Source organism: Schistocerca americana, chromosome 1 (assembly GCF_021461395.2).
Source record: "Schistocerca americana isolate TAMUIC-IGC-003095 chromosome 1, iqSchAmer2.1, whole genome shotgun sequence".
Lineage (NCBI taxonomy): Eukaryota > Metazoa > Arthropoda > Insecta > Orthoptera > Acrididae > Schistocerca > Schistocerca americana.
The window spans coordinates 905,695,697-905,723,623 of NC_060119.1; the positions used below are offsets into that span (position 1 = coordinate 905,695,697).

The following is a 27,927-nucleotide window of genomic DNA, read 5'->3' on the forward strand; positions in this document are numbered from 1 at the left end:
AGTCGTGTCAGTGGTAGGTCTAGGTGTCCTGTACAGGGGAGACAGAGAACTGAGAAGTCAGGATGTGGCAGCCATCCAACTAACCACCAAGTTCGAGGTGCTGTCTACCACTGAAACGAAACTGAGCCAGTGAGACTCGCTTCACCTGTTCGAGAATCTGCTGCTTCCTGTGTCCAGGGGCAGGTAAATGACAGCAAGATGTGTAAAGTAACACCAGGTGCACTCTATGACTGAGGGCCTCATTCAACGTGTTGAAGAGGCTATTCCGGCACCCATTGAGGGAGCAGGATGCAGCCAACTGCAGAGTGTGGCCCACGTCGGAACAATTGATGACTGTCGTCTGATCTCCGATGTCATACTTGGATCATTCTAGCCACCAGCGGAGAAGGTTGAGAATAACAACCTTGCTAACTGAGTTCCAACGAAGCTCACAATGTGCATTGCCACCAGAATATATGGTGGTTATCTCGTTCTGGGTCGAGTGAGAGGCTTGAGCCAGAATCTGCAAAGATTCTGTGTCAAGCCAGGTTGCGACTTCCTAGACTTGTGCCATAGGGTCCCTCTAAATGGGTAAGAAATGCGCTAGGCATCAGAGGCGAATACACCGGTAGCGGACTATGTGTGTGGTGCAGACACTTTTTTTCCAGATTAGTCAACTCACCGTCAAATTCATATAACGATAGCTGTAACAAATCCAGCAGTACCAGTGCAAGATCCAAAGAAATGCCCCTGCACGTGAGAATATTAAAATCCTAGTGGTTAACTGCTGAAGCATTCGGAACAATTTGTCAGAGTTTGAAGCACACTTAAAAATCAATGAAGCTCACATAATACTAAGCACAGAGAGCTGGTTAAAGCCTGAAGTTGACAGTAGCGAGATATTTGCGAAACACTTAAATGTATACCGAAATACAGGGAAATAGGAAATGGAGGTGGCCTTCTTAGTAGACAAGAAGCTCACATACACTGGAATACGAATTGAACCTTCATGTGAGATTATTTGGCCAAGACTCAACTCCAAGCGTGGGCAAAAACTTACAATAGCGTCCGTTTAGCAACCACCAGATGTAACATTAGAGAATACATCAGTTTGATTATACATTAGTCCCCTAATCATAATGTAATCGTTGGAGGAGACTTTAATCATCCAAATCCAGCGAGGTGGCGCAGCGGTCTACACACTGGGCTATAATTCGGGGGGACGACGGTTCAAACCCGCGTCCGCCATCCTGATTAAGGTTTTCCATTATTTCCCTAAATCGCTTCAGGAAAATGCCGGAATGGTTGCTTTGAAAGGGTACGGCCGATTTCCTTCCCCATCTTTGCCTAATCTAAGCTTGTGCTCCGCCTCTAATAACTTCGCTGTTGACGGAGCCATAAACACTATCTCCTCCAAACCAACAATCAATTAGAATGAAATTTTCACTCTACAGCGGAGTGTGCGCTGATATGAAACTTCCTGGCAGATTAAAACTGTGTGCCGGACCGAATACCAAAGTTCAAATGCAACTGAAACACGTAGAAAATTTATATGGTCAGAAAACTAGACACAGAAGCAGTAGTATCATTTCTCAATAAGGAACTTTAAATTTTTAGCACAGGAGCAACTACGGCTCAAGTGTAGAAGATCGATAGATATGTACCAAGTAGAACAGTTCATGACGGGAGAGAACTTTCATGGTGTACACACACTGTTAAGGAACTTATAAAGAGACAGCGAATATTGTGAAACAAATATAAAACATAGCATATGGCTACAGAGATGCTGAATGAAACTAATTTGAATGTTAAGAGAGCAATGCGTCAAGCCTCTTGTGACTACCAAGACGCAGTATTGTTGAAACATATTTCACTACACCCAACGAAATTCTGGCGTACGTAAAGGCTGTCGTTGGCGCCAAAGTTAGTGTAAGTCACTCACGAGTGAGAAGGGAAATGAAATTGAGAGTAGCAAATCTAAAGCAGAAATGCTTAACTATGTCTTCTATTGTTCCTTTACAAAGGAAGATCCAGGAGTAATGCCCCAATTTAATATTAGTGCTACTGAAAAGATTAATGAACTAGGTATTAGTACCAATGGCATTGACCAACAGCTGAAATCGTTAAAAAAAAACAAATCCGTTGGAATTCCATACCCAATTTGCGGCAGAGTTAGGCTCTCCGTTAACTGCAATCTGTCTGAGATCCATCAGAGTAAAATCCGCACCCAGTAGTTGTTAGAAACCACAGGTCACCCCTCTCTACAAGAAGGGTAGCAGAAACGATCCACAAAACTACTGTCCATATCCTTGACATCCATTTCTTGTAGAATTCTAGGACGTATTCTAAGCTAAAATATAATGAAGTATCTCGAACCGAATAACCTCCTCCATGCAAACCAGCATCGATTTCAGGAACATAGATCATGTGAAAACCAACTCGCACTTTCCTCATACGACGTCCTGAAAGCCATGACTCAGTGCAATCAGGTAGATGCATTATCTCTTTATTTCCGAAAAACATTTCACCCAGTAGCACGTCTACGCTGATTATCAAAAGTAGATCGTATGGATTACCAGGCGAAATTTGTGACTCGATTGAGGATTTATTGCAAGGGAGGACGCAAAATGTTGTCTATGGTGGAGTGTCATCGAGTAGTGTAGAGGTAACATCAGGTGTACTTCAGGAAAGTGTGTTGGTTCCCTTGCTGTTTAAGTTGTATATTAATGGCCTTGTGGACTATAGTAGTACTAATCTCACACTTTTCGCAGATGATGCAATAACGTACAGTCTGAATGAAGTTGCACAAATATTCAGTCATATTTTGACAAGATTTCAAAATGGTGCAAAGATTGGCAACTTGCAATAAATCTTAAGAAGTATAAAATTGTATACTTCACAAGAAAAACACAGTATTCTATGAATGTGAGTCAGAACTGGAATCGATATACTCATAGAAATACCTTAGGATAACACTTAATAGGGACATGAAACGGAACGATTGCATAGCCTCAGTCGTGGGTAAAGCATCTAGCAGGATTTGGTTTATTTGTGGAATACTAGGAAAATGCAGTGAGACTACAAAGGAGATTGTTTACAGATCACTCGTGCAACCCATGCTAGTATTTTGCTCAAGTGTGTGGGATCTGTACCAGGTAGGACTGACAGGGGACACTGAACGGTGGCAGGTTTGTCTGATCCGAGGGAAAATGTCACAGAGAAATGTTGAAGGAACTGATCTGACAAACTCTTGAAGATAGACGGAAACTATCTCGAGAAAGCCTATTAACGAAGTTTCAAGACCCGACTTAAAATGATGACTCTTACAATACGTTACAACCCCCTCCCTGCATATTGTTATTCAACCTGTATATTGAGCAAGCAGTAAAGGAAACAAAAGAAAAATTAAGAGCAGGTATTAAAATCCATGGAGAAGAAATAAAAACTTTGAGGTTCGCCGATGACATTGTAATTCTGTCAGAGACAGCAAAGGACTTGGAAGAGCAGTTGTATGGAATTGACAGTGTCTTGAAAGGAGGATATAAGATGAACATCAACAAACGCAAAATGAGGATAATGGAATGTAGTCGAATTAAGTCGGGTGATGCTGAGGGAATTAGATTAGGAAATGAGGCACTTAAAATAGTAAATGAGTTTTGCAATTTGGGAAGCAAAATAACTGATGATGGTTGAAGTAGAGAGGGTATAAAATGTAGACTGGCAATGGCAAGGAAAGTGTTTCTGAAGAAGAGAAATTTGTTAACATCGAGTATAGATTAAAGTGTCAGGAATTCGTTTCTGAAAGTATTTGTATGGAGTGTAGCCATGTATGGATGTATGTGGACGATAAATAGTTTGGACAAGAAGAGAATAGAAGCTTTCGAAATGTGGTGCTACAGACGAATGCTGAATATTCGATGGGTAGATCACATAACTAACGAGGAGGTGTTGAATAGAATTGGGGAGAAGAGGAGTTTGTGGCACAACTTGACAAGAAGAAGGGACCGGTTGGTAGGTCATGTTCTGAGACATCAAGGGATCACAAATTTAGCGTTGGAGGGTAGCGTGGAGGGTAAAAATCGTAGAGGGAGACCAAGACACGAATACACTAAGCAGATTCAGAAGGATGTAGGTTGCAGTAAGTACTGGGAGATGAAGAAGCTAGCACAGGATAGAGTAGCATGGAGAACTGCATCAGACCAGTCTCAGGACTGAAGACCACAACAACAACGCTTCCATAGTGAACGTCACGACAAGATTACATTAATTACAGCACGAGCGTAGTCATTTGAACAATAGTTCTCCCAGTGTTCCGTATGTGAATGGATCGGAAGAAAACTCCAGTAACTGATAAAACGGGACGTACCTTCTGCGATGTACTTCACAGTGCTTAGCAGAGTATAGCAGTACATGTAGCTGAAGAGAATAGAAGCTTTATAAATGCGATGCTACAAAAAATGCTGGAGATGAGTTGAGAACTGATGTAACTAGTGGGGATGTACTGAATGGAAATGGGGATACAAGAAATTTGTGGCACAACTTCACGGAAAGTACGGATCGATTGATAGGAGACATTCTGAAACGTCAAGGGAGCATCAATTTAGTACGGGAAGGAAGTGTGAGAGGTAAAAATTTTAGAGAGAGTCGAAGCGATTACTGTAGTAAGCGGGTTCCAAAGGTTGTGTGTTGTATTGATTCGTAGATAAAAAAGGCTTGCACAAGCTAGAGTATCAAGATAGAGTAGCATGGAAAACTACACGAATAGGTCTTTGGACTGAAGACCAAAACAGCAGCTGGTACCATTATAGAACACACACAATCTATTTAAGCAGAAGACAACAATTACTTCAACTTCTTGGTAATTATAAAATATGTTGTTAACGATTTTGATGCTGTTGTTGAAGCCGTCACACCGAAGACTAGTTTAACTCTCCACGCTAGCCTATCCTGAGCAAACCTCTCAATCTCTGCACAACTACTGCAACCTACATCTATTCCAACCAGTTTCCTTTTATCAAGCCTCAGGCTCCCCGTACAACTTTTGCCCTGCATTAGGAATTAACTATTCTTTTCTACCCCAGGATAAGTCATATAAACCGAGCCCTTCTTTTAGTGTTGTTGCGAGCGGTTCTAGGCGCTTCACTCTGGAACTGCGCGACCGCTACGGTCGCAGGTTCGAATCCTGCCTCGGGCATGGATGTGTGTGACGTCCATAGGTTGGTTAGGTTTAAGTAGTTCTAAGTTCTAGGTGTCCGATGACCTCAGATGTTAAGTCCCGGAGCCATTTGAGCCATTAGTGTTGTTGTGCCGCAAATTTCTGTTCTCTTCAAGTCGAATCTGTAACTCCTCAGTTGCTATCCGATGTATCCATGTAATCTTCAGCGTCCTTTTTTAGCACCACATTTCAAAAACTTCTGTTCTGTTTTTGTTTCAACAGTTTATAGTCCAAATTTTACTTCCGTTCAAGACTGCACTTCACACAAATACTCCAGAAAATGTTTCTCAAGAGTTTATCTTGTATTAGACGTTAATAAATTTGGCTTTTTCAGTAAGATTTTTCTTTCCATTACCATTTTCTGTCCTCTCCACTCTGGCCATTATCACTTACTTTTCTCGCTAAATAGCAAGACTCATCTACTATATCAACTGCTTTTATTGCCTCTTTTTTTGAACTACTTCCTTCAGCATCGCCTGATTTAATTTTGTTACAGTCCTTTGATACTGATCATATAGCCTTATTTACGAACACTATCCGTTACGTTCAACTGAACTTCATTGTCTTTAGCCATCTCTGAATTACGAACCTTTAAGTTTACATTTTTTATCCCTGATCTTGAATTCCGTTTTCAGAATTGCTCTTTAGTTTTCTTTGCTTCTTGTTCAGTGTAGAGATGGAATAACATGGAGTATAGCTAAACCCCTGTCTCACATCTTTGCCAGCTACTATTTCCCTCTCGTGTTCTTTGACTCTTAATTGCAGTCTGATTTCTTTAAAAGTTGTATTTTATACTCGTCACCTTCTGAATTTCAAAGACTGTATTTCACTCAACTTTGTCAAAGCCTTTCTCTAAATATGCTAATCCTATAAAAGAAGGGTTGCCTTTTTTATAACCTATCACGTAAGAAAAATCGTAAGGTCAGTGTTGTCTGCCATGTTACTACATGCGTCCCCACAGGTTTGCTGTCACCAGTCATTAAATTCTCCTGTTAATATTTCTTTTTAATATTTTGCAACTCTTGTTTATTGAAATAAGGGTTCGGTAATATTCTCACCTGTCAGAACCTTCTTTCTTGGAACTGGGATTATTACATTCTTTCGAAATGTTCTGGGATATTCAACTGGATCGTCGCCTCCAAATGGTATGACATTTGAGAGAGATGATCTTCAGACTCTCTTAGAAGGCAATGTCACAATGTGTTGGCCCATTTTAACAACTTTGTCGATCATAATTCATTCTACGTCCTTTAGTGAAGCGGTGTTCTGTGACAGATGAGATGGTTTTCTGGAATAACGGTTACTTATGAGCACCGACAGAACCAGCTAGACCTAGGCCACATCTTGCAGAAGAAGAAGAGAAACGTTTTGCGACAGTGTTTATCGTTTACGTCTGTAACACATCAGCAAAAATTGGAAGAATGCTCTGGAAATTTAACATCAAGTGTTTATTTCGCCTGGCTCCCAAGACAAAAGCCTTGTTGGAGTCTATTACTGACGCCCTAGGACTCCAGAAATCTGGAGTCTAACACAAGCCGAGATAGGACGGGAAAATGTACGTTGGTCGAACTATTCAGACTATACAGGAAAGAAGCACGGAACACAATAATCACAAAGAGGAAGAACAACCAACAGAACCACTTGTGCCGGCCGGTGTGGCCGAGCGGTTCTAGGCGCTTCAGTCTGGAACCGCGCGACCGCTACGGTCGCAAGTTCGAATCATGCCTCGGGCATGGATGTGTGAGATGTCCTTAGGTTAGTTAGGTTTAAGTAATTCTAAGTTATAGGGGACTGATGACCTCAGATGTTAAGTCCCATAGTGCTCAGAGCAATTTGAATTTTTGAACCACTTGTCACAGAAAACTACATGAGACGAAGCATGAATTATGACAGCGCTAAGCGGTTAATACAGATCAACGCATTCTGAGATTGAGGTATGAAATAATCTATGGAGAGCCTGATGCATGATAAATTGATGAATAAACAATAAAATTAGGTACCAACTAAGTAAGGCTTGAGATCCACCTTTGAGCACGCTCAAAAAGTCGATAACTAGCATACAGACGCACCTCCTCAGCATCAGCAAAATGCCAACCTCCGAGATGGTGGCAGAGAGATTGAGGGATGCGATTCGTGTCCTGGCCAAGTACTCCTACTTCCACCTCTCCAGCAGAGTCGAGCCCGGGTGCCGACACAGGGAGGGTGATGCAAGAGCGCCCTTACCCGAGGGCAAGCTCCTTCCCCCTAACCTTCCTTGCAACTCTGAGGGAAAGCGAAAAGTGTAATATAGTCATGTGTTTTTCTTTCACGAAAATGATTTAAAAGCCGGCATTACGCATATTTTTAACAGGATCGGAACTGGAACCTTTTTATGGCTACTTATAAGTAGCCATTCGTTTTCCAAAATAATAGAAATAAACCATACCCCAGATACGTTGACGATATTTTGCGTCCCGCTTTGTTGCCCTTCATGGCAAGCCGTCCTAGGCTTACCTTTCATCAGAATGACGCCCATCCGCACACGGTGAAACTTTCCGCTGCTTGTCTTGGTGCTTGTAAACCCTACCTTTGTCAGCAAGGTCGCCGGATCTCAACCCAATCGATAACGTTGGGAGCATTATGGGAAGCTACTTCCCTACCACCCTACGAACTATCCAATGAGCGCTCTAGGACAGATGGTATATAAAACGGCGCCCAGCGGAGTGATGGCTGGGGCGCCATTTCACTTCATAGCAGGGCGCCTATGGTCGTCATCCGCGGCACCCTTACAGCAAAACGGTACGTTGGCGATATTTTGCGTCCCGCTTTGTTGCCCTTCATGGCAAGCCGTCCTAGGCTTACCTTTCATCAGAATGACGCCCATCCGCACACGGCGAAACTTTCTGCTGCTTGTCTTGGTGCTTGTAAACCCTACCTTTGTCAGCAAGGTCGCCGGATCTCAACCCAATCGATAACGTTGGCAGCATTATGGGCAGTTGACGCTCTAAAGTGTAAATTAGAATTTGGCACAATATCCCTCAGGAAAACATCCAAGAACTCTGTCAGTCAGTCCCAAACCGAATAATTGCTTGCATAAGGGACAGAAGTGGACCAACGTGTTACTAACTTGCTAAATTTGTGAAGCTCTTTCTCTTGAATAAATCTTACAATATTCTAAAATTGCAATTATTTTTTCGTTCTGTACATGTGCATCACATCTACCGATTTCCTTTCCATTCGGACAATTCTTTCGTGGTGCGGCGGTTATTTTTTATTTTTGGTATATCGTTCCCCTAATCACGCAAACTTCTATAGCATTGAGCGGCTCAGTGACTGATCAATCAAATTTCGGACTTGGTGCAGCATAAGTTCCGCTTCTTCTTCTAGTATTTAGGCCATATTCAGAGTGAACCGAAAGACTGACGTTCCAGCTGTATACTCTGTCCTTTTAAGAAGCGAGTGCTGGAGCGTCAGTCTCGTCTTACTCTGAAAATGGCTGATCCATACAGAGCCGAAATATTAAAAGAAAAAGCGGAATTTATGCTACAGCCGGCCAGAAATTTAATGAAGCGTTTATAATTTTTCATCTAACCTCTATCCATTCCTGTTTCACTATTTATATACGTCCCATTTTTAATAATTCACTTTCAGCATTTTTATACTTTCTTACTTAATTGATGAAACTCAGAGCATCGTGTATTTTCCACCAATTTCTCCTGGATCTGTTTTCTTGTCTATTTGTTCCACTTATGTCTTCACCTTTTCACCTTCTAAAGCAGGGCCTGCCACGGCGTGCCCAACGTCACTTGTGCTGCACGTGTGGGTCGCGTGCAGGCCAAGGACCGCCCTATAAGTCAACTTTGCTCGGTTCTTCTCTGAAGTACCCCAGCAGCGCGATATTTCATTTAACACTGCGGTTCGGCATTTTTCGGTAGGCACGACTCTGAGTTCGGCAGAATCGTGGTGTCAGCGCTGTTTCCCTTCGCTGTTTGTTCCTGGTGTGAAGGGTGTTCACAGGTTCAGTGGCTGTTTGCACATAAGGAGGCAGTCTAGCGATCTATCGACACAAACCTTTGAAATGAAAGGGAATGACGGAAGAGAAGAATGAGAGTTCTCAATTCGTATAAGCATCGGGTACTGCATTTATGATGTGAAACGACATTGCACTATCACGTGGAAAGAATTTAAAGATTAATTGATGATCAAAGAGCAAAAAATTACTACGATCGGAAGACGGGATTCTTTGTTCTATACATCAAGAAGCACTTTACAATAAATTTGCAGGCACCGAGCATGTGAAGAAATTGGTGGTATAAATAGTAAAATTTCTGATGTCGCGTACATTATTCCGTTATCAGTTGTAACAGTTTTCAGATATCATTGCAGAGTACTTTGGTTAAATCAAGGTAAAACTCGCTGTTGCTGTATTTGTGAAGGAGAAAGAAATTCAGAATCGAAAATTATAACGTCCGGAATGTATTGCTGACTTCACATTTTAAGTGGACTTGACTGCACACTCTCCATAGTAAGACATTACAAGGTACCTTCTTTCTTATTTGATGTGAATGCATTTAAAAAGAAAATCACGTATGAGAAGGGACATATTCTGACAAAGACTGTCCAATTCCCTAAGCTTTCTGGGGTTAAAGGAAACAGGAGGTTTGAAGAATTCATTGTGGCCTTGAAAGAATACCAGAGATGTTTTGTAAAGGTTTTGTGCTCACTGTCAATCTTACATCTGTTTTAGAGACTGTTTGCAGTTTCAATTGAAAGCGCCCCTGGGTAGATACAGTCGTAACTGACTGAGCTGCAGTTTTAATGACAAATCTTTTTACGTTAAAACAGTTCAGAACATCTACATTGCTTTCATCAGGTAGAGTTCCCACGTCTTCCTAATGAGGTTTCAAAAATACTATAACATTTTGATCGACATATTTGTGTGAAAGATCTTTTTCCAGTTATGAAACTAAGTAAGTCACGATCACGTGGCAACTTGAGTGCAAAACTCTAAAATTGCCTGTGGCTGTCCGTATGCCGACAGTTTGTACTACATAAAAATTATATCATTTCTTCAGTGCGCCAGAAATAATTAAATAATTGTTTGTGATCTATGTTGTTGAGAAATGGCCCGGGTTCCCGGGTTCGATTCCCGGCGGGGTAGGGGATTTTCTCTGCCTCGTGATGGCTGGGTGTTGTGTGCTGTCCTTAGGTTAGTTAAGTTTAAGTAGTTCTAAGTTCTATGGGACTGATGACCATAGATGTTAAGTCCCATAGTGCTCAGAGCCATTTGAACCATTTTGTTGAGAAATGTGAAATATGAAACCAAGTCATATGCAGTACGACTGCACTGACATTTAAATGCGGTGCATTCACCGTTTTCCCCTATCCCCCTCCCCCCTTTCCATCCCACACTCTCAGACAGCGTGGCGCGACGGTGGGGGAAATGTGCAACGAGACAGAGCTTTGGTACTCATGGCAGGGCACGGGCTGCGAGATGAAATCTCGGCCGCCCCTATCTTAAAGCCACTCATTCATCGTCTTTTGCATTCATCTGCCTTGTTTCAGTCAATAGTTACCTTATGCTTCTCTTTAAAATTTCAGTAACCTCTCGTTCTTTCAAGTTATCCAGATGCCATGTCTTAATTTCTCAACTGTATGCCATTTCTTCACTTTATTCCTATCTTACTGTTATGTAGTTTACCTGAAACCTTCTCGTGGCCCCAGGTGTTTTCACCCATACAACCTTTCATTATTATCAAATCATGTGTTTGCAATAGTTAAAAATGCGCTTTTATTTCCCTCCCCACTCCATGTTCTATTGTTTTCCCTTTTATTTATTTTATTGTTGTAGAATTCCAGTCGGCCACCAAGGTAAGATCTTCGTCTCCGCTTTCGAATTAAATAATTTTCTCTTCTCATCTTTCCATATCTTCTTCATCGGAGGTGGTAAGCATTTACCCTTGACTACAGCAGTATTTATTGATTCTGTCTTTATTTTGGCTACAATAATGCGTTCGCTACGTGCCGTACACCCACAATATCTGACATAACGATGATAGTCCTAATTGGGTGAACGATCCTGTCAGAACTGTGAACCTTGCTCTTGTAAAAGATGAGTTTTTAGCTGAACGTAATGGTGTGTTACTCTTAAGTGTGAAGCTCACCGAGAATCGAGTAGTAAATTACAGATACCGGTGAACATTATAAACGCAGACGGAGAGGACAAGATCTATGATGAAACTTCCTGGCAGATTAAAACTGTGTGCCGGACCGAGACTGGAACTCGGGACCTTTGCATTTCGCTGGCAAATGCTCTTGTGGTAGAGCACTTGGCCGCGAAAGGCAAAGGTCCCAAGTGCCAGTCCCGGTCCGGCACACAGTTTCAATTTTGCCAGGAAGTTTCATATCAGCGCACACCCCGCTGCAGAGGGAAAATCTCATTTCGGAACCATCCCCCAGGCTGTGGCTAAGCCATGTCAATATCCTTTCTTGAGGAGTGATAGTTCTGCAAGGTTCGCAGAAGAGCTTCTGTGAAGTTTGGAAGGTAGGAGACAAGGTACTGGCAGAATTGAAGCTGTGAGGACGGATCGTGAGTCGCGCTTGGGTAGCTCAGATGGTAGAGCACATGCCCGTGAAAGGCAGAGGTTCCGAGTTCGAGTGTCGGTCCGGCACACAGTATTAATCTGCCAGGAAGTTTCATATCAGCGCACACTCCGATGCAGAGTGTAAATCTCATTCTAGAGCTATGATAATACGTGGCTAACAAGTACACTCCTGGAAATTGAAATAAGAACACCGTGAATTCATTGTCCCAGGAAGGGGAAACTTTATTGACACATTCCTGGGGTCAGATACATCACATGATCACACTGACAGAACCACAGGCACATAGACACAGGCAACAGGGCATGCACAATGTCGGCACTAGTACAGTGTATATCCACCTTTCGCAGCAATGCAGGCTGCTATTCTCCCATGGAGACGATCGTAGAGATGCTGGATGTAGTCCTGTGGAACGGCTTGCCATGCCATTTCCACCTGGCGCCTCAGTTGGACCAGCGTTCGTGCTGGTCGTGCAGACCGCGTGAGACGACGCTTCATCCAGTCCCAAACATGCTCAATGGGGGACAGATCCGGAGATCTTGCTGGCCAGGGTAGTTGACTTACACCTTCTAGAGCACGTTGGGTGGCACGGGATACATGCGGACGTGCATTGTCCTGTTGGAACAGCAAGTTCCCTTGCCGGTCTAGGAATGGTAGAACGATGGGTTCGATGACGGTTTGGATGTACTGTGCACTATTCAGTGTCCCCTCGACGATCACCAGTGGTGTACGGCCAGTGTAGGAGATCGCTACCCACACCATGATGCCGGGTGTTGGCCCTGTGTGGCTGGGTCGTATGCAGTCCTGATTGTGGCGCTCACCTGCACGGCGCCAAACACGCATACGACCATCATTGGCACCAAGGCAGAAGCGACTCTCATCGCTGAAGACGACACGTCTCCATTCGTCCCTCCATTCACGCCTGTCGCGACACCACTGGAGGCGGGCTGCACGATGTTGGGGCGTGAGCGGAAGACGGCCTAACGGTGTGTGGGACCGTAGCCAAGCTTCATGGAGACGGTTGCGAATGGTCCTCGCCGATACCCCAGGACCAACAGTGTCCCTAATTTGCTGGGAAGTGGCGGTGCGGTCCCCTACGGCACTGCGTAGGATCCTACGGTCTTGGCGTGCATCCGTGCGTCGCTGCGGTCCGGTCCCAGGTCGACGGGCACGTGCACCTTCCGCCGACCACTGGCGACAACATCGATGTACTGTGGAGACCTTACGCCCCACGTGTTGAGCAATTCGGCGGTACGTCCACCCGGCCTCCCGCATGCCCACTATACGCCCTCGCTCAAAGTCCGTCAACTGCACATACGGTTCACGTCCACGCTGTCGCGGCATGCTACCAGTGTTAAAGACTGCGATGGAGCTCCGTATGCCACGGCAAACTGGCTGACACTGACGGCGGCGGTGCACAAATGCTGCGCAGCCAACACCGCGGTTCCTGGTGTGTCCGCTGTGCCGTGCGTGTGATCATTGCTTGTACAGCCCTCTCGCAGTGTCCGGAGCAAGTATGGTGGGTCTGACACACCGGTGTCAATGTGTTCTTTTTTCCATTTCCAGGAGTGTATTTAAAATACAAGGTTTGATCTACAGACAGTTACGTGTCACGAATTCGTGTAGGGGATGACACGTGACCACTAATGTCAGGGCCTTATATTTGTGACGTGTGTGGGTAAGAACATTGCTAAACAACAGCTCCTCATGGTGTTTCTCAACGTCTGTTCCACTTATTTGATGTCGCGTGTCGTGGTTGTTGACGATCGAAACGAACCCAGCGTATCAACACGTTGTTTCCATCACGAAAACATTCGAACCAGTCCCAAAGGTTCTTTCGGATCACGTTGTGTGTGCTACATAAATCTTCAGATTCGTTACGTTGGAGTAACAATGGCAGATAACTGTGACACTACTGGCGCTTCTCGACAAGTCTTTCCGTATTGCTACGTTTGGACGCATTGTTAATAAACACTGGTCTTACATTCGTCAGCTTGTAGACAAATCTTATTTAGATGCCATAAATTTCAATGTGTTTAAGGAGCCTGCCTATAGGCTTGACATAGGTCCCCCGTCCGGAGACGGAATGGAAACTCATACTGAAGGTGAAACTGCTCAACCCACAACAACTGTATCGAATTACTAAAGGAGTACATCTACATCTACATCCATACTCCGCAAGCCACCTGACGGTGTGTGGCGGAGGGTACCCTGAGTACCTCTATCGGTTCTCCCTTCGATTCCAGTCTCGTATTGTTCGTGGAAAGAAGGATTGTCGGTATGCTTCTGTGTGGGCTCTAATCTCTCTGATTTTATCCTCATGGTCTCTTCGCGAGATATACGTAGGAGGGAGCAATATACTGCCTGACTCTTTGGTGAAGGTATGTTCTCGAAACCTTAACAAAACCCTGTACCAAGCTACTGAGCGTCTCTCCTGCAGAGTCTTCCACTGGAGTTTATCTATCATCTCCGTAACGCTTTCGCGATTACTAAATGATCCTGTAACGAAGCGCGCTGCTCTCCGTTGGATCTTCTCTATCTCTTCTATCAACCCTATCTAGTACGGATCCCACACTGCTGAGCAGTATTCAAGCAGTGGGCGAACAAGCGTACTGTAACCTACTTCCTTTGTTTTCGGATTGCATTTCCTTAGGATTCTTCCAATGAATCTCAGTCTGGCATCTGCTTTACCGACGATCAACTTTATGTGATCATTCCGTTTTAAATCACTCCTAATGCGTACTCCCAGATAATTTATGGAATTAACTGCTTCAAGTTGCTGACCTGCTGTTTTGTAGCTAAATGATAAGGGATCTATCTTTCTATGTATTCGCAGCACATTACACTTGTCTACATTCAGATTCAATTGCCATTCCCTGCACCATGCGTCAATTCGCTGCAGATCCTCCTGCATTTCAGTACAATTTTCCATTGTTACAACCTCTCGATACACCACAGCATCATCTGCAAAAAGCCTCGGTGAACTTCCGATGTCATCCACAAGGTCATTTATGTATATTGTGAATAGCAACGGTCCTATGACACTCCCCTGCGGCACACCTGAAATAACTCTTACTTCGGAAGACTTCTCTCGATTGAGAATGACATGCTGCGTTCTGTTATCTATGAACTCCTCAATCCAATCACACAATTGGTCTGATAGTCCATATGCTCCTACTTTGTTCATTAAACGACTGTGGGGAACTGTATCGAACGCCTTGCGGAAATCAAGAAACACGGCATCTACCTGTAGTGTATAATTTCGATCATCTTACTGGTTTAACCAGCTCTCATATGTCAGGACCACGTCGATGAGCAAGTTAATACAATTAACTACATTTCAGCGAGGATGTATTGTGGGCTTCAGGGAAGCTGGATAGTCAATGGGAATAATTGCTCAATTACTTGCGAGAAGTGAACTGAATCTCCATGTTGACACCGATGGACCAGTGGAGGTGCATAAACTTACTGTTTCCGAACGGCAGCAGCATACAGATCACGGCCTTACTGCAGCATCATATGAGAAACGTTTAATGCATCCAGCTGACCGCTGAAGTCCCTTACAAACGGTGATACATTTATCATCGTTTGTATATACGACTGTAAGAATGCACTCCAGCTGACTCAAGAATGTGGTCCAAGATTATATCTTCTTGATGTATGACCCCTGCATTGCGACCATACACCGCAATGAAGCCTATATTATAGTAAGCGAATGGAAACTTCATTCAAGTGAAACAATTCATTCGCTGTTTTTATTTTTCATTATCCAGTACCGCACTTCCGAAATGGGTACTGAATGTGTGTTTCACAGGGCACGAAGCCAATTAAGGCTGTCTTGTGAGAAGGTTTCCTGACAGTCTATAGCAGACTGAATTGTCTTTTATTCCACTAATACGATGATTTAGTAGCCTGAATAATTGTACACCACTAGATTTGGTTTAAGCATGGCTTTCGTGATACAATGTGACGAAATAGTGTGAAAAAGATTTATGTTCTACTAAAACAAAGCATAAAAGCCTACTTTCTACCATCAGAGTTACCAGCAAATAAAATAATTATATGAAGTTATTCGAGCCATCTTGAAGACTGATGAAAATAAATTTTCACGTGCAATTAATTGGAAAACATTTTACGGATTCTAGAAATTTAATTTTCAATTTACGGTATCATGTGGCATGTCTCATTGCTACTAAAACAGTTCTTGCTTTCCAAGACAATATGAACTGTATTTATGTCCATTTGATAAACGTGGTGCTACTTCCATTTCTTTACTCATTTGTCATACATAGCAAGTGAGAGCGCTTTTATTTTTATACAGATAAATTCGGGTCCCGACTGTTCTGTCTTACTAAGATTGTAGTTTTTCTAAGATTTACCTTTTAAAGTTCAAATAAAAACAAACGTCGAAAAAGAGCATCATTATGACCATCATATTTCCCGAATGTTTTCACGTCATTCAAAATCAATGTTCAGTGTCGTTAACCATACCGGCCACCTCAGTTGTTGGATATACTCAGGTGACCAGAATTTTGACTCTCATTATCTGCAAGATAGTCGGGACCTTAGATCACTATCAGTCAATGAATATACATATTTCCTCTTCTTGTCCTCGTGCAGAAACTGCATTTCTGAATTTTGCTTCGTGGACACTGTCGATGGCATATGAAAACACTGTTTCATTTCCTTTGTCTCGAACTGTAACTATCAATTCGCTAGAAGGCGTATGAAAGCTATAAGCAGAGAGATTTCCCTCTTAGTGTCAGAGTATTAAGTAATATTTAAATGAAGCACTAAATAGGGGAAATGCCTTCGAGCGTACGCACTTTAGATCCAGTCGTCGGGGTTAAGCAACAAAGTACAATGTGTCACAGAAAGGAGATGACAGAAATTCTGTTGCAGCCAGAGCGTATGTAAAGAACACCTTCTCACCTCTCAGACCAATGGCGGCCTTCTTCGACGATGTAGCGGACGCCGTGCATGCTGCAGTGGCGCAGGTAGTCCGTCAGTGCCGTGGGGCACGGGCTGCGGTCACGGCTCTGTAACAGCACAGCAAGTGTCTCTCTTCAAAGCAGTGCGGGTTGAACAGTTTGCATCGACAGGCGGGAACTTAAGTATGAGCAAGTGTGTGGAAATCTAATTGAATGATTATGAGGAAGAGGATCTGCCACACGCCATGTCACGATGTACGCAGATCTATTGGCAACTAGTAACAGAATGGTTCCCGTTCAGTACAATTGATACTCATATAGTTTGAACCTAAAGAAATAAAACAAAAAGAGTAGCTACTTGAGCACTAGGAAAAATTTAAGAATAAGAATTTGCATAAACAAAATCGAATACTCAGCATTCGATAACCTAGAAAAGATTTTTGGTAGAGTGATAGGAAGACTAGAGAAATGATCAAAAAATAGTATGAAACAAAAACTGATTCTCAATTTACACAAAAACCACAATGTAAATATTAATAGTGTTAAGAAAAACGCTAAAATAAGATGCCGCTGATGAGGTGGCACCTCTCATACTTGTTTTTTGTAATTTGTTTATAGAAAGAACACTAGAAATGAAATGGGACAATAGAAATAAATCTTAAATGCATCGAACTGGATCTTATTAACCCCTAATATTACAGATTGAGAAAATGTTTCATGTAAAGGACAACTGATGTGTTCCTCATAAGCTACGGATAAACTTAAGCAGTATGAAAAGGAAGGTGCATAAATCCATAGATCTGGTAGCAAAGTGAGAGTAAACGTCAAATAGTTTCTATCTCAATATAACTCTAAAATCAGTGAATATATTCTGCTACTAAGGCAGTACCGTAATTAATGACAAAGGAATAGCAATGACCACACACCGTGACAGAAATAAGTTGACGAATAAATGACTTTGGAAGATTTTATCAAGACATTTACTAAGTTCTGTTGGAGCGCATGAAATCTGGAGAAACAGGAAAGGAAAGTTGAAGGATTAGGTATGGAGAAAAGTTACGGAAATAAGTAGAAGAAAATCCAATATGCAAATTAATTAAGAATTAACGAAAGGACCCAAAGCAAACACGGTTGATTACATATTTAATAAGTCGTGGGGACTAGCAGAATTTTTTTTTAATTATGGGACTTAACTGCTAAGGCCATTAGTCCCTAAGCTTACACACTACTTAACCTAAATTATCCTAAGGACAAACACACACACCCATGCCCGAGGGAGGACTCGAACCTCCGCCGGGACCAGCCGCACAGTCAGAAAAATTTTCAAAGGCAAAATCGGAAGTAAAAGATTTAGACTGTATCCAAGACGACACATGTTGATAGTTATAGTAGATTGCATCAGTTCCAATCGAATGGTACAGACGGTGATGGATAGAAATCACCTGCATCCACAAAGAGTTGAGTTTACTGGGTGTTAAACGCTACTGGTCAGGAGTGACATTTGATGAGCAAACCATTCATTAGATGCGTTCTGTTTGACCAAGCATGAAATGAACGTTTCATTCTGAACATAAGTTTACACAGCCAACTGGTTGCAAATAATTGTTTGGTAAATTTACCTAGGTTTCGACACCTACTGCGGGTGTCTTCATCAGAATGAACCTTTGAAAAACCCTATAAAATGATACATAGTAAATTAAGCACGACAAAAAACGCGTTAACCGAGATGACAATTGTCATGCCGTATAACGGTTACTTAAATAAAATTACATTGCGAGGAACCAATAGTCAGAATTTGGAGCAGCTACCCTCAAGTCAAAAATAAAATAAAACACTTTCCAGGCTTTGCCTCGTGTGCCTAGCAAGGAACAACGTCAGACTGGTTGGCCGAGTGGCTTACATCACTGCCACGAGAACAATACAAGCTGCGCCACCTATAGGCCGTGAATGGCATGTGACCATTTGAAACATTGTAACAGAAGTAATTGAAAACGACAGTTGTTTTTAAAAACAAAATACAAAGGTAGAGATCTTAACACATTTTTGAAAATACACAGTAGCCAAGAAGAACTCGGAGCCATCTATTAGGCTTTACAGAAATTACTATTACGTAGAGGACAGAATAAATAGAAAAATTATACAAACAGCTGTACAAGCCAAAAAATATCTGCATCAAGGTAACTTTAGTAGCACACTGGCACACGTCTATGAGATTCGAAGAAAATATTTCGGAACCAGACACATGAAAATATAGTTAGAAATAGAGAATTCAAGATTCCGCGAGCAGTGGATTAAAACCATCGAAAAAACTTTTGTTATGCAGTTGCTTCTGTTCATTGAAGATGAGGCCACTGCTCTTTAAAATATGCTTGAAAATGTCCAGCTCTTCGAGCACTTCGAGATTATGATCTTTCTTTTCTTTAAGTAAAATTGAAATTTCTTCAACCCATTTCGGTTTGCGTCTGGAAATTAGCATCTGATCAGCAGAAGTGGAATTGTGTGTGTTAGTGCCTCTTTTTCCCAATAAATGTTCGTTGTACCTGACGCTAAAAATTTTTCCGGTTTGTCCTACGTACTAAACGGGACACGTGTCACAAGTGATTTTATACACTCATGAATTGTTTATAGGAGCGAATGGAGATTTGAGATTTTGAATGAGATTTTTTTGCAAGTTATTCTTAGTGGAAAAGGTAACTTTGAATCCACATTTTTTTAATCAAAAGACGAAGAATTTTACACGAAACAGGGCCTAAAAATGGAATCGAGAAAACATGTTTGTACTCGTTACTGTCAGAAATAACACTGCTGCCTAAATTACTCACTTTTATGTCAGTTTTAACTTTGAAGATCTTGTCAAGTAACATGGAATCACAGCCGTTATTAACTGCAATAGTTTTCATAATATTTATCTCTTCATTAAGCTTGACGGATGACAAAGATACAGAAACTGCTAGATGAACGACTGAATGGAAAAATACTTTCTTACGGGAATGAGGATGCACTGAATTAGCGGGCACAATTTGATCTATATTAGTGGATTTTCGAAAAATACCGAAAGACAGTCTGTCGTCATCAATAGCAATACTGAAGTCCTAGTCGTTATTTTCTAATTTATAAGTGAAGTTGATGTTTTCATGAAGCCTGTTAAAAATTTCAAACAAATGTTGAATTCCTTCCCGCGAACCACCGAATGTGATAGAAATGTTATTTACGCACCGATCATAAGACCAGATATCCAGATCAGCAGCTGAAAAATTATTGAAGAATTTTTCTTCCAGCGAATTAATGAAAGTATCGGCCAAGATGCCTGCCGGTGGGTTACCCATTGTCAGACCGTCAGGCTGATGGTATAGTTTGCCACTGAAAACAAAATAGTTGTATTTTATTACTATTGTTAGAAAACGAATTAGGTCATTGGTTTGCTCACCAGAAATATCTTTTTTTTTAAAAAAAATAGGTAGATTGTTTTCAATGATGTCAAAGGTTTTTGAACAGGTTCGTAATATCTAATGAAAACAATCTAGTATCTTGGTCACGCTGCAGATCTTCGATTTTAGTGATTAGATTTTGATTATTGACAACAGAATAACTATTTCGAAAAACAAAGTATTTCTTAATTTTTTCATGTTCATACTATTCACAATCGAACGTATCGGATGGTGACTTTTTCGTACTTTAAGCTGGGAACGCAATTTTGTGGTTTGTGGATTCATTTCAATAAGCTGTTTTCTATGAAATGGTTTAACCAATAGCGTAGCGCTGTTAACGGCAAGCCTAATTTCTTTTTGTATCAGGAGGTCGAATCCTCATTTACCTCCGAAACATTATTCTCGGCTTTTAGACTTAGTCTTTAGTTCTGAGTAGCAAGGATTACAGTATTCCCTTTGTCAGACTTCATTATAAGGGCATTGTTTTCTTCTAGCTTGACATTAATAATTTTAATCAATTTCTTATTGCAATCATATTGACAGGAGTTTTTAACTGCATGTTTCTCAAAAATACGATGTACATCGTGAGCTACCCTCGTTTGTCGAGAAGCGTCTACTTTGACGCTGTTAAAGCCTATTTTAAGATCTACAGTCATACTTTCTACAACATTTTTATCTTACAGGTTAGGCATAACATTGTATTAAGTCCTTTTTCCAACAAGGCAGTTTCATCTGGTGTAAAATCAATTTCAAATTTATTCAGAATTCTGAGCATAAATTTTTCAACAAAATTCTGAGTAAGACTGAAATAGATTTTACACCAGAAGAAACTTGTCGTTAACAGAGTTCCAACAACTGATAGTGAGGCGTGGCGCCTTGTATCCCTCCGGTTTAGAGCCTGTGTATCGGGAGAATGACTCATGCGTGCACAGTGATAGATGGTCTGAAGCGGGTTCAATCGAGAACGCAGTTCTAATTTTCATCTGCTAGAGGACAGTAGCAGACAGGACTAAACAAAAAAAACTATAATGTAGTTAAGAATTTTGACCACCAGAGTCCAGCAGTGCACAGAGACATTCAAGAAACAGGCCAAGAGAATGTTTTCGTGAATTGCTATATTTATTTCTTGAAGACGTTTTTGTTTATTTTTGTTTGTACTGTTTTGTAGCTGTTTTTAGTAGTGTGAATGATGCGTGAATGTGGTCTAAAATAAATACGTAGATCATTGTTCTACTGATGAACGCTGTTCAAACTAGTGTGAGACAGTTTTAAGATGGTGTCAATGCAGACGACAAGGAATTTTGTATCTTATGTTAAGTAAGTTTATGGTAAAAGGAAAGCTAATTCGAGTACTAATGAAGATAGTACTAATGAAGATAGTTAATAACGTAAAGAATAAACAAAATATCAGAATGTTAAATAATTATTTCGGGGAAAAGTACAGTTCGAAAGTGTGTTATTTGTTGATTTGTTAGTCATGAAAAGCGCGGGCTAACGCGGGAGAATAATGGTTTTCTATTGGCCTTAAAGAAAACTGACCAATCAGAGCGGAGTATCTTCTCTTGGAGTATCTTTTCTCTTGGAGATATAGAATGCTTACAGTAGTCTAAAGTAGTCGGAGCCCAGACTTTCAATGGTACGGTTGTGTGTAGCATAAGCTCCGAAGGAAGTTATAATTTGCCGATTTTAGTTGCTCGTGGTCTCGCGGCAGCGTTCTCGCTTACCGAGCACGGCGTCCCGGGTTCGATTCCCGGCGGGGTCATGGATTTTTCCTGTCTCGAGATGACTGGGTGTTGTTGTGTCGTCTTCATCATCATCATTCACCCCCATTACGGTCGGAGGGAGGCAATGGCAAACCACCTCCACTAGGACCTTGCCTAGTAAGGCGGCGCGGTTCTCCCGCGTCGTTCCCCTACGCTCTGTAAAGAAGTATGGGACATCATCGTCATCACATTTTCTTAAAGTGTTTTAAAGTGAAGGCATATCTATTCCAGTGTGTTTTTTATAGAAATTACTGATTTTTAAGTACTTTTGTGTATGAGAAAGACAGTAATTCTACGTGGCACATTGAGCAGATCGGTGACTAAAAACTTAAGCGCATTAGACATCGATAAACTTACTAGTATGGCCAGCATTTTCATTTAAGAACACTCCATTCTTAGTAGCTGTTCAGATTCAGGGAGAAACGTTACCATAAATTGCTAACTAGAAAGATAGGTTCTGTGCACGATTGTGTTAAGACTAGCAGTGAACGTGTACATTATCAAAGTTCAGAATATATCAAAGCTTTGGCTGTACTTTCAACTCCCATTAAAAATTAAGTCCTTTTCCCGAAGAGTCTGGAACCGCGCAACCACTACGGTCGCAGGTTGGAATCCTGCCTCGGGCATGGATGTGTGTGATGTCCTTAGGTTACTTAGGTTTAAGTAGTTCTAAGTTCTAGGGGTCTCACGACCTTAGATACTAAAGTCCCATAGTGCTCAGAGCCCCCCCCCCCCCCCCTTCCGCAAAACCGAGTCCTGTGTGTCCCACATCATTATGAACTCTGTCTTATATCGTATGTGTGAACTGTTTACATCTATAGATAAGCATGAAAGGCTTGAACGAAGTGATGTTGTGTTATGATACATAATTATCAGCATTAAGTTATAATATACAAGAATGTTCTACTCAACTTGAGCGGATTTTCAGTTATTCTCGTTTTCATTCCTTTTCTTGTTTCATAATTTCCAAATTTAACATTCATCCTTTTACTAACAAGAATGCACTATTCTGAAGGGTTACCTCACTTAAGAGCAAGAGAATTAATCAAATTACAGTAGAACTCCAATTACGTGAATGACTCGAGACGAGACTCTATCCGTATAATCAAATATCCGAATAATTGCAGAAATGATGTAAACAAGTCATTTCTAAGAAAAAAGAAAAAAAGCCAAATTTGTATACATCTACTACTGTAATATTAATTTAATAACTAAGAAATATTGTTGTTTAGGTTGTGTACCGTACTGTACCTACATATAGGGTCAGTTCGTCACCTTTCGCTTCTCTTTCTTCCTCTTCCTTTTCACGCTTCTTCTTTTCATCTTCTTCTGTACCTCATCCTTGGTTGAAACCCCTTTCAATTTAGTCCAAGTACTTTCAAAGTGGTTGTCTTCACCAACTTCTATGCTCCTGGCGCCATGTAAGAGCAGTCTTTTAAATCTAATTTTTGGTGATGATTCGCAATGCCTTCTTAATTTCCATCTCCTCTTCATTTTCAAAGCTTCCTCAACGGTTGTCTTCTTTATTGTCGCTTCATAGTTTCGACAACCGACTGGTCCATTGATAGCAGCAAACTATTTACGTTTGGCGGCAGGAAAAGAATACTGATTTTTTTTTTTTTTTACTTCAGGTTTGAATATTGAATCATACCATTTGCAAAACAAAGCAGCTATCACCCAGGCCTTTGGTTGGTTCTCGAAAAAGATGGGAAGTTTTTAACATTTTTGAAAGCTTATAAGTTTTAGCTTAGAGGTATTTTGTGGTTTGCTATAGAGTTAGCACATTTCAGCGTGTTAATACGGTCTTTACAGTTTCTCTTTCAAAAGCTAAAGTCTTTTCAGGTAAAGACTTTCAAATTAGGCTTGTCTTATCTCTGTTGTATAGAAACTCAGAATCATATGATTCTGCTTAAATTTCGAATTTTTCAATAAATATTCCACTGCTCTTGGGTCTGCTGATAGGTTTTCACCACTAAATTCTGTTGTCAGTGAGCCATTGCTTACGTCTTCATTCTCGAGGACAGACTCGAAGTTTAAAACTAAAGACTTTTTTTATTCTGAAATTTTTGATGTTCCCCACGCACAAAACAAGAGACACGGAAGACGGAACGTAGGCAGCACAAACAAAACAATGTATGTATTGTGCGTACAACAGTGCGCGTATTGTATTGATTAACCACTGGAAGATTTTGTTTGCTAATAGATTCGTTGTGAACTGATTTTAGAACTATAACGAAACATACGGTGTACTGTATACCGTAATAACTATCGAACAAAACCATTACTTTCAGTTATACAGTAAAATATTAATTTTCGTCAAAGCGATTAAGATAACTGGTAGTTCAAACAGTTACAGCTCGGATTACTGGTGTCGTACTGTACCTAGATACACCTGAAGGTGGGCCTGCGATGTATGGAATGTATAGTGCAGTGTAATAAAAAAAATATTAGTGACTCAAGGCATTGTTTAATACACTTCATTTTATTATGTGTTTCCTACTAAAAATAATTACGTTTTTAATCAGACAAAGACACTGCTCTGCAAAAGTTAAGAAACAATGAGGAAATACATCAATAACCAAAATATAGAGAAATTAACAGAAACAGTAAGAATACTGATATTTTTTGGACATTTATGACTATAAATGACAATAGGATGTCAAAAAAAAATTTAGGAGATCTCTCAGAAAGAAATTAACGACAACATGGATCCAATAATTTAACAGAGATATAGAAATACAGAACACAAAACCAGAAGAAGCAAACAGAATGAGACATTTTCAGAAGGCAAGCGATAAATTTTCGAGGTTCCCAAGGCAGAAACAGTAAGCAAAAAGATGGGAAGTGGTCTGAAGAAAGAAGAGAGAGACATGCTGTACAGATTAAAGCATTTTCCAGAAAAAGAGAAGGGCAAATGAGAAGGAACTGTAACTGTCACATGGTCACTAGGTAGCTAAAACAATGATAATAACAGTAATAACATTAACTTCATAACGTTCTTTTCAGTTATATCATTAGATGGATTTCTGCACTTTCTAGGATTTCGTCAAAATGACACATACATAGTGTCCATTTGAAAAAAAATTAATCAATTCTAGTAAAAAACATGGTTGTGGTATCCTATATTACATACACTGTACTACTACACAGGGTGAAAAGTATTTAAACCGACAAACTCTGGGAGGTTGTAGGGGACATCAAAACAAATATTTTTCCCTAATGTCATTTTTTCCTATGAGGAGTATTTCACCCGGTAGAGGAAGATTTCTCTGGCGGCAAATTAATTAAACCAACAAGCACTTTTCCATTTTTTATGACCAAGAGACAACAATTAGGTAGCAGATACGGCCCAATTAAACAGTCTACAACAACACCGACCCACACATTAACGAAGAACGCACTCGATGAGAGCTAGAAAATGTGGCATGTGGATTATCCTGACTCCAAACATGCGAATTGTGCATGTTGAAGACTCCGCCGGCCGTAGTGGACGAGCGGTTCTAGACGCTTCAGTCTGGAACCGCGCGACCGCTACGATCGCAAGTTCGAATCCTGCCTCGGGCATGGGTGTGTGATGTCCTTAGGTTAGTTAGGTTTAAGTACTTCTAAGTTCTAGGGGACTGATGACCTCAGATGTTAAGTCCGATAGTGTTCAGAGCCATCCCATATTGAAGACTCCATCACACCCGAACGTTGCTTCATCGGTAAACAACACAGAGGATTGAAATGTAGGATGCATTTCATACTGTTCCAGGTACCACTGCGAAAACTGTGCTCTGGGTGGATAATCAACTGGTTCCAGGTTGTAGACACGCTGTAAGTGAAATGGACGTAACAATTGCTCTCGAAGGACTGTTCTTACATTCGTCTGATTCGTCCCCATGTGACGTGCAATTGCACGAGTGCTGATTGAAGGATCCCGCTCCACATGCTGCAAAACGGCTTCCTCAAATTGTAGCGTTCTTACCGTGCGACGGCATCCCTGTCCAGGCAATCTGCTAAATGACCTGGTCTCACGCAGACGTTGGTACACAGCATCAAAGGTCGTATGATGTGGGATACGGCGATGAGGATATTGTTGTTGATAAACCCGCTGTGCAGCTCGTCCGTTGTGGTGAGCTATGTAGTACTCACCAACCATATCAGTGTACTCACTCCAGGTGCATCGCTCCATTAGTAAACAGAGACAATGCACTACTACACTGGTGGACAGCAGTTGCCTACAACTGAAAAGCGTAATACGCCCTCTAACTACTGAAGATCGTAATACGGCCTCTATCAACTGAAGAGCGTAATACGGCCTCCAACGGTTTAACCTTACGTCGGGCGCGGCTGTTCAAATTGATACACCTCGAAGTTTACTGTAAATTATTTGTCAACGCCTAGTCGCCTTTTCCGAACGCTTGTCATTGTTGTGTGCTTCAGTGTCGATACGACTGCTCTGTTGTTGATATATGTGCTGATTGATCAGTTTCATACACTGCGCCCGTTCGTGTTGCATTTCAACAATTCATTTCTTTGGTTATCAACATAACTTAGTAAGTAGTACAATGTTAATATACAATGTGTAATGCAGTTATTTTCTTTTTGGAACGTTTAATCGTCAGTTAAGAATGTTTGAGTATCAGGTATCAAATTGATACACTGCACCTGACTGCGTTATTTTATAGGAATTTTATCATTTTAGGTGTGAGACACTTGATCATGGCAGGCTACAGTAAGACGTACAACCTCCTTGACCCAAATCATGTTGCAGAAATACAAAAAATGTTGTTCGAAGAGGATAATTATGAAGTTCAAGAGGATTTTGAAGATGAAGTAGACAGAGTGTGATGACGCAGTTGAAGTTCGGCAGGAAGATTCAGAAACAGAGGAAAACGACAGTGAAAACGACGAGGAAGTACTTTAAGAAACCCAGCATTATTATACTGGAAGGGACAAAGAGACAAAATGGAATAAAGTTCTACCATCGCAGAGAGTATGTTTCAGGGCCCACAATATTATTCGAAAGTTACCTGGTCCTATAGGTGTGGCGAAAGTATTGAGAACGCCTTTGGAATGTTGGAATTGCCTCATAGGTGACGACATTTTGTCCATTATAGTTCTGTATACCAATCAGTATATTGAGAGCATCAAAGCTTCTTTTCAGCGAGAGAGAGACATAAAACCTATACATATTATTGAATTAAAAACTTTCATTGGTCTTCTGTTTTTGGCTGGTGTTAACAAAAGTAACAGACAAAGCTTAGAAGATCTGTGGGGAAGTGATGGGGATGGAATTAAAAAATTTCATCTCGTTATGAACATAAAACGTTTCAAGTTCATCATGCAGTGCCTTAGATTTGACAATCGTGTGACTCGCGATGAAAGGAGAAAATTAGAGAAGATAACAGCGAATCGGGAAATATTTTCTCTGTTTGTACAGAATTGCCAGAAATCCTACACCCTCGGAGAAAACGTTACAGTAGATGAGAAACTTGAAGGATTCCGTGGAAGATGCAGTTTTCGCCAATACATACCTACCAAACCAAACAAATATGGAATTAAGATTTATGCTCTTGTGGATTCCCAAGTATTTTATATCTATAATCTGGAAATATACGCTGGGCTGCAGCCAGAAGGATTGTACCACGTTAGCAATAAACCTTCAGATGTTGATCTGCGACTATGTGAACCAATTTATCAGTCAGGTCGAAATGTGACAGCGGACAATTGGTTTACTAGTATTGGTTCGATAGAAGAGCTAAGAAGAAAAAATCTTTCTTTTGTTGGGACGATGAAGAAAAACAAGCGTGAGATTCCTCTGGAATTTGCTACCAATAAAGGCAGGGCTATCCATAGTTCACTTTTTGGCTTCAAGAAAGGCTGTACTCGAGTTTCCTACGTTCTAAAAAGGGGAAGTGTGTTATCTTGGCATCAAGTTTGCATGAAGATAATTCGGTAGATGCTGACACTGGAGATAAACAGAAGCCATCTATTGTAACATTTTACAATACCGTCAAAGGTGGAGTCGACACTACAGATAATTT

General features: G+C 41.1%; 1 protein-coding gene across 1 annotated transcript in view; it reads right to left on the minus strand.

Moving 5' to 3' along the window:
* Nucleotides 1–27,927, minus strand: part of LOC124595074 (sodium channel protein Nach-like) — a 176,650-nt gene that overhangs the window by 141,754 nt on the left and 6,969 nt on the right. The window contains exon 2 of the mRNA XM_047133659.1: nt 16,709–16,815. Coding sequence (XP_046989615.1) covers nt 16,709–16,815 — 107 coding nt within the window. The remainder of the gene's footprint in view (nt 1–16,708; nt 16,816–27,927) is intronic.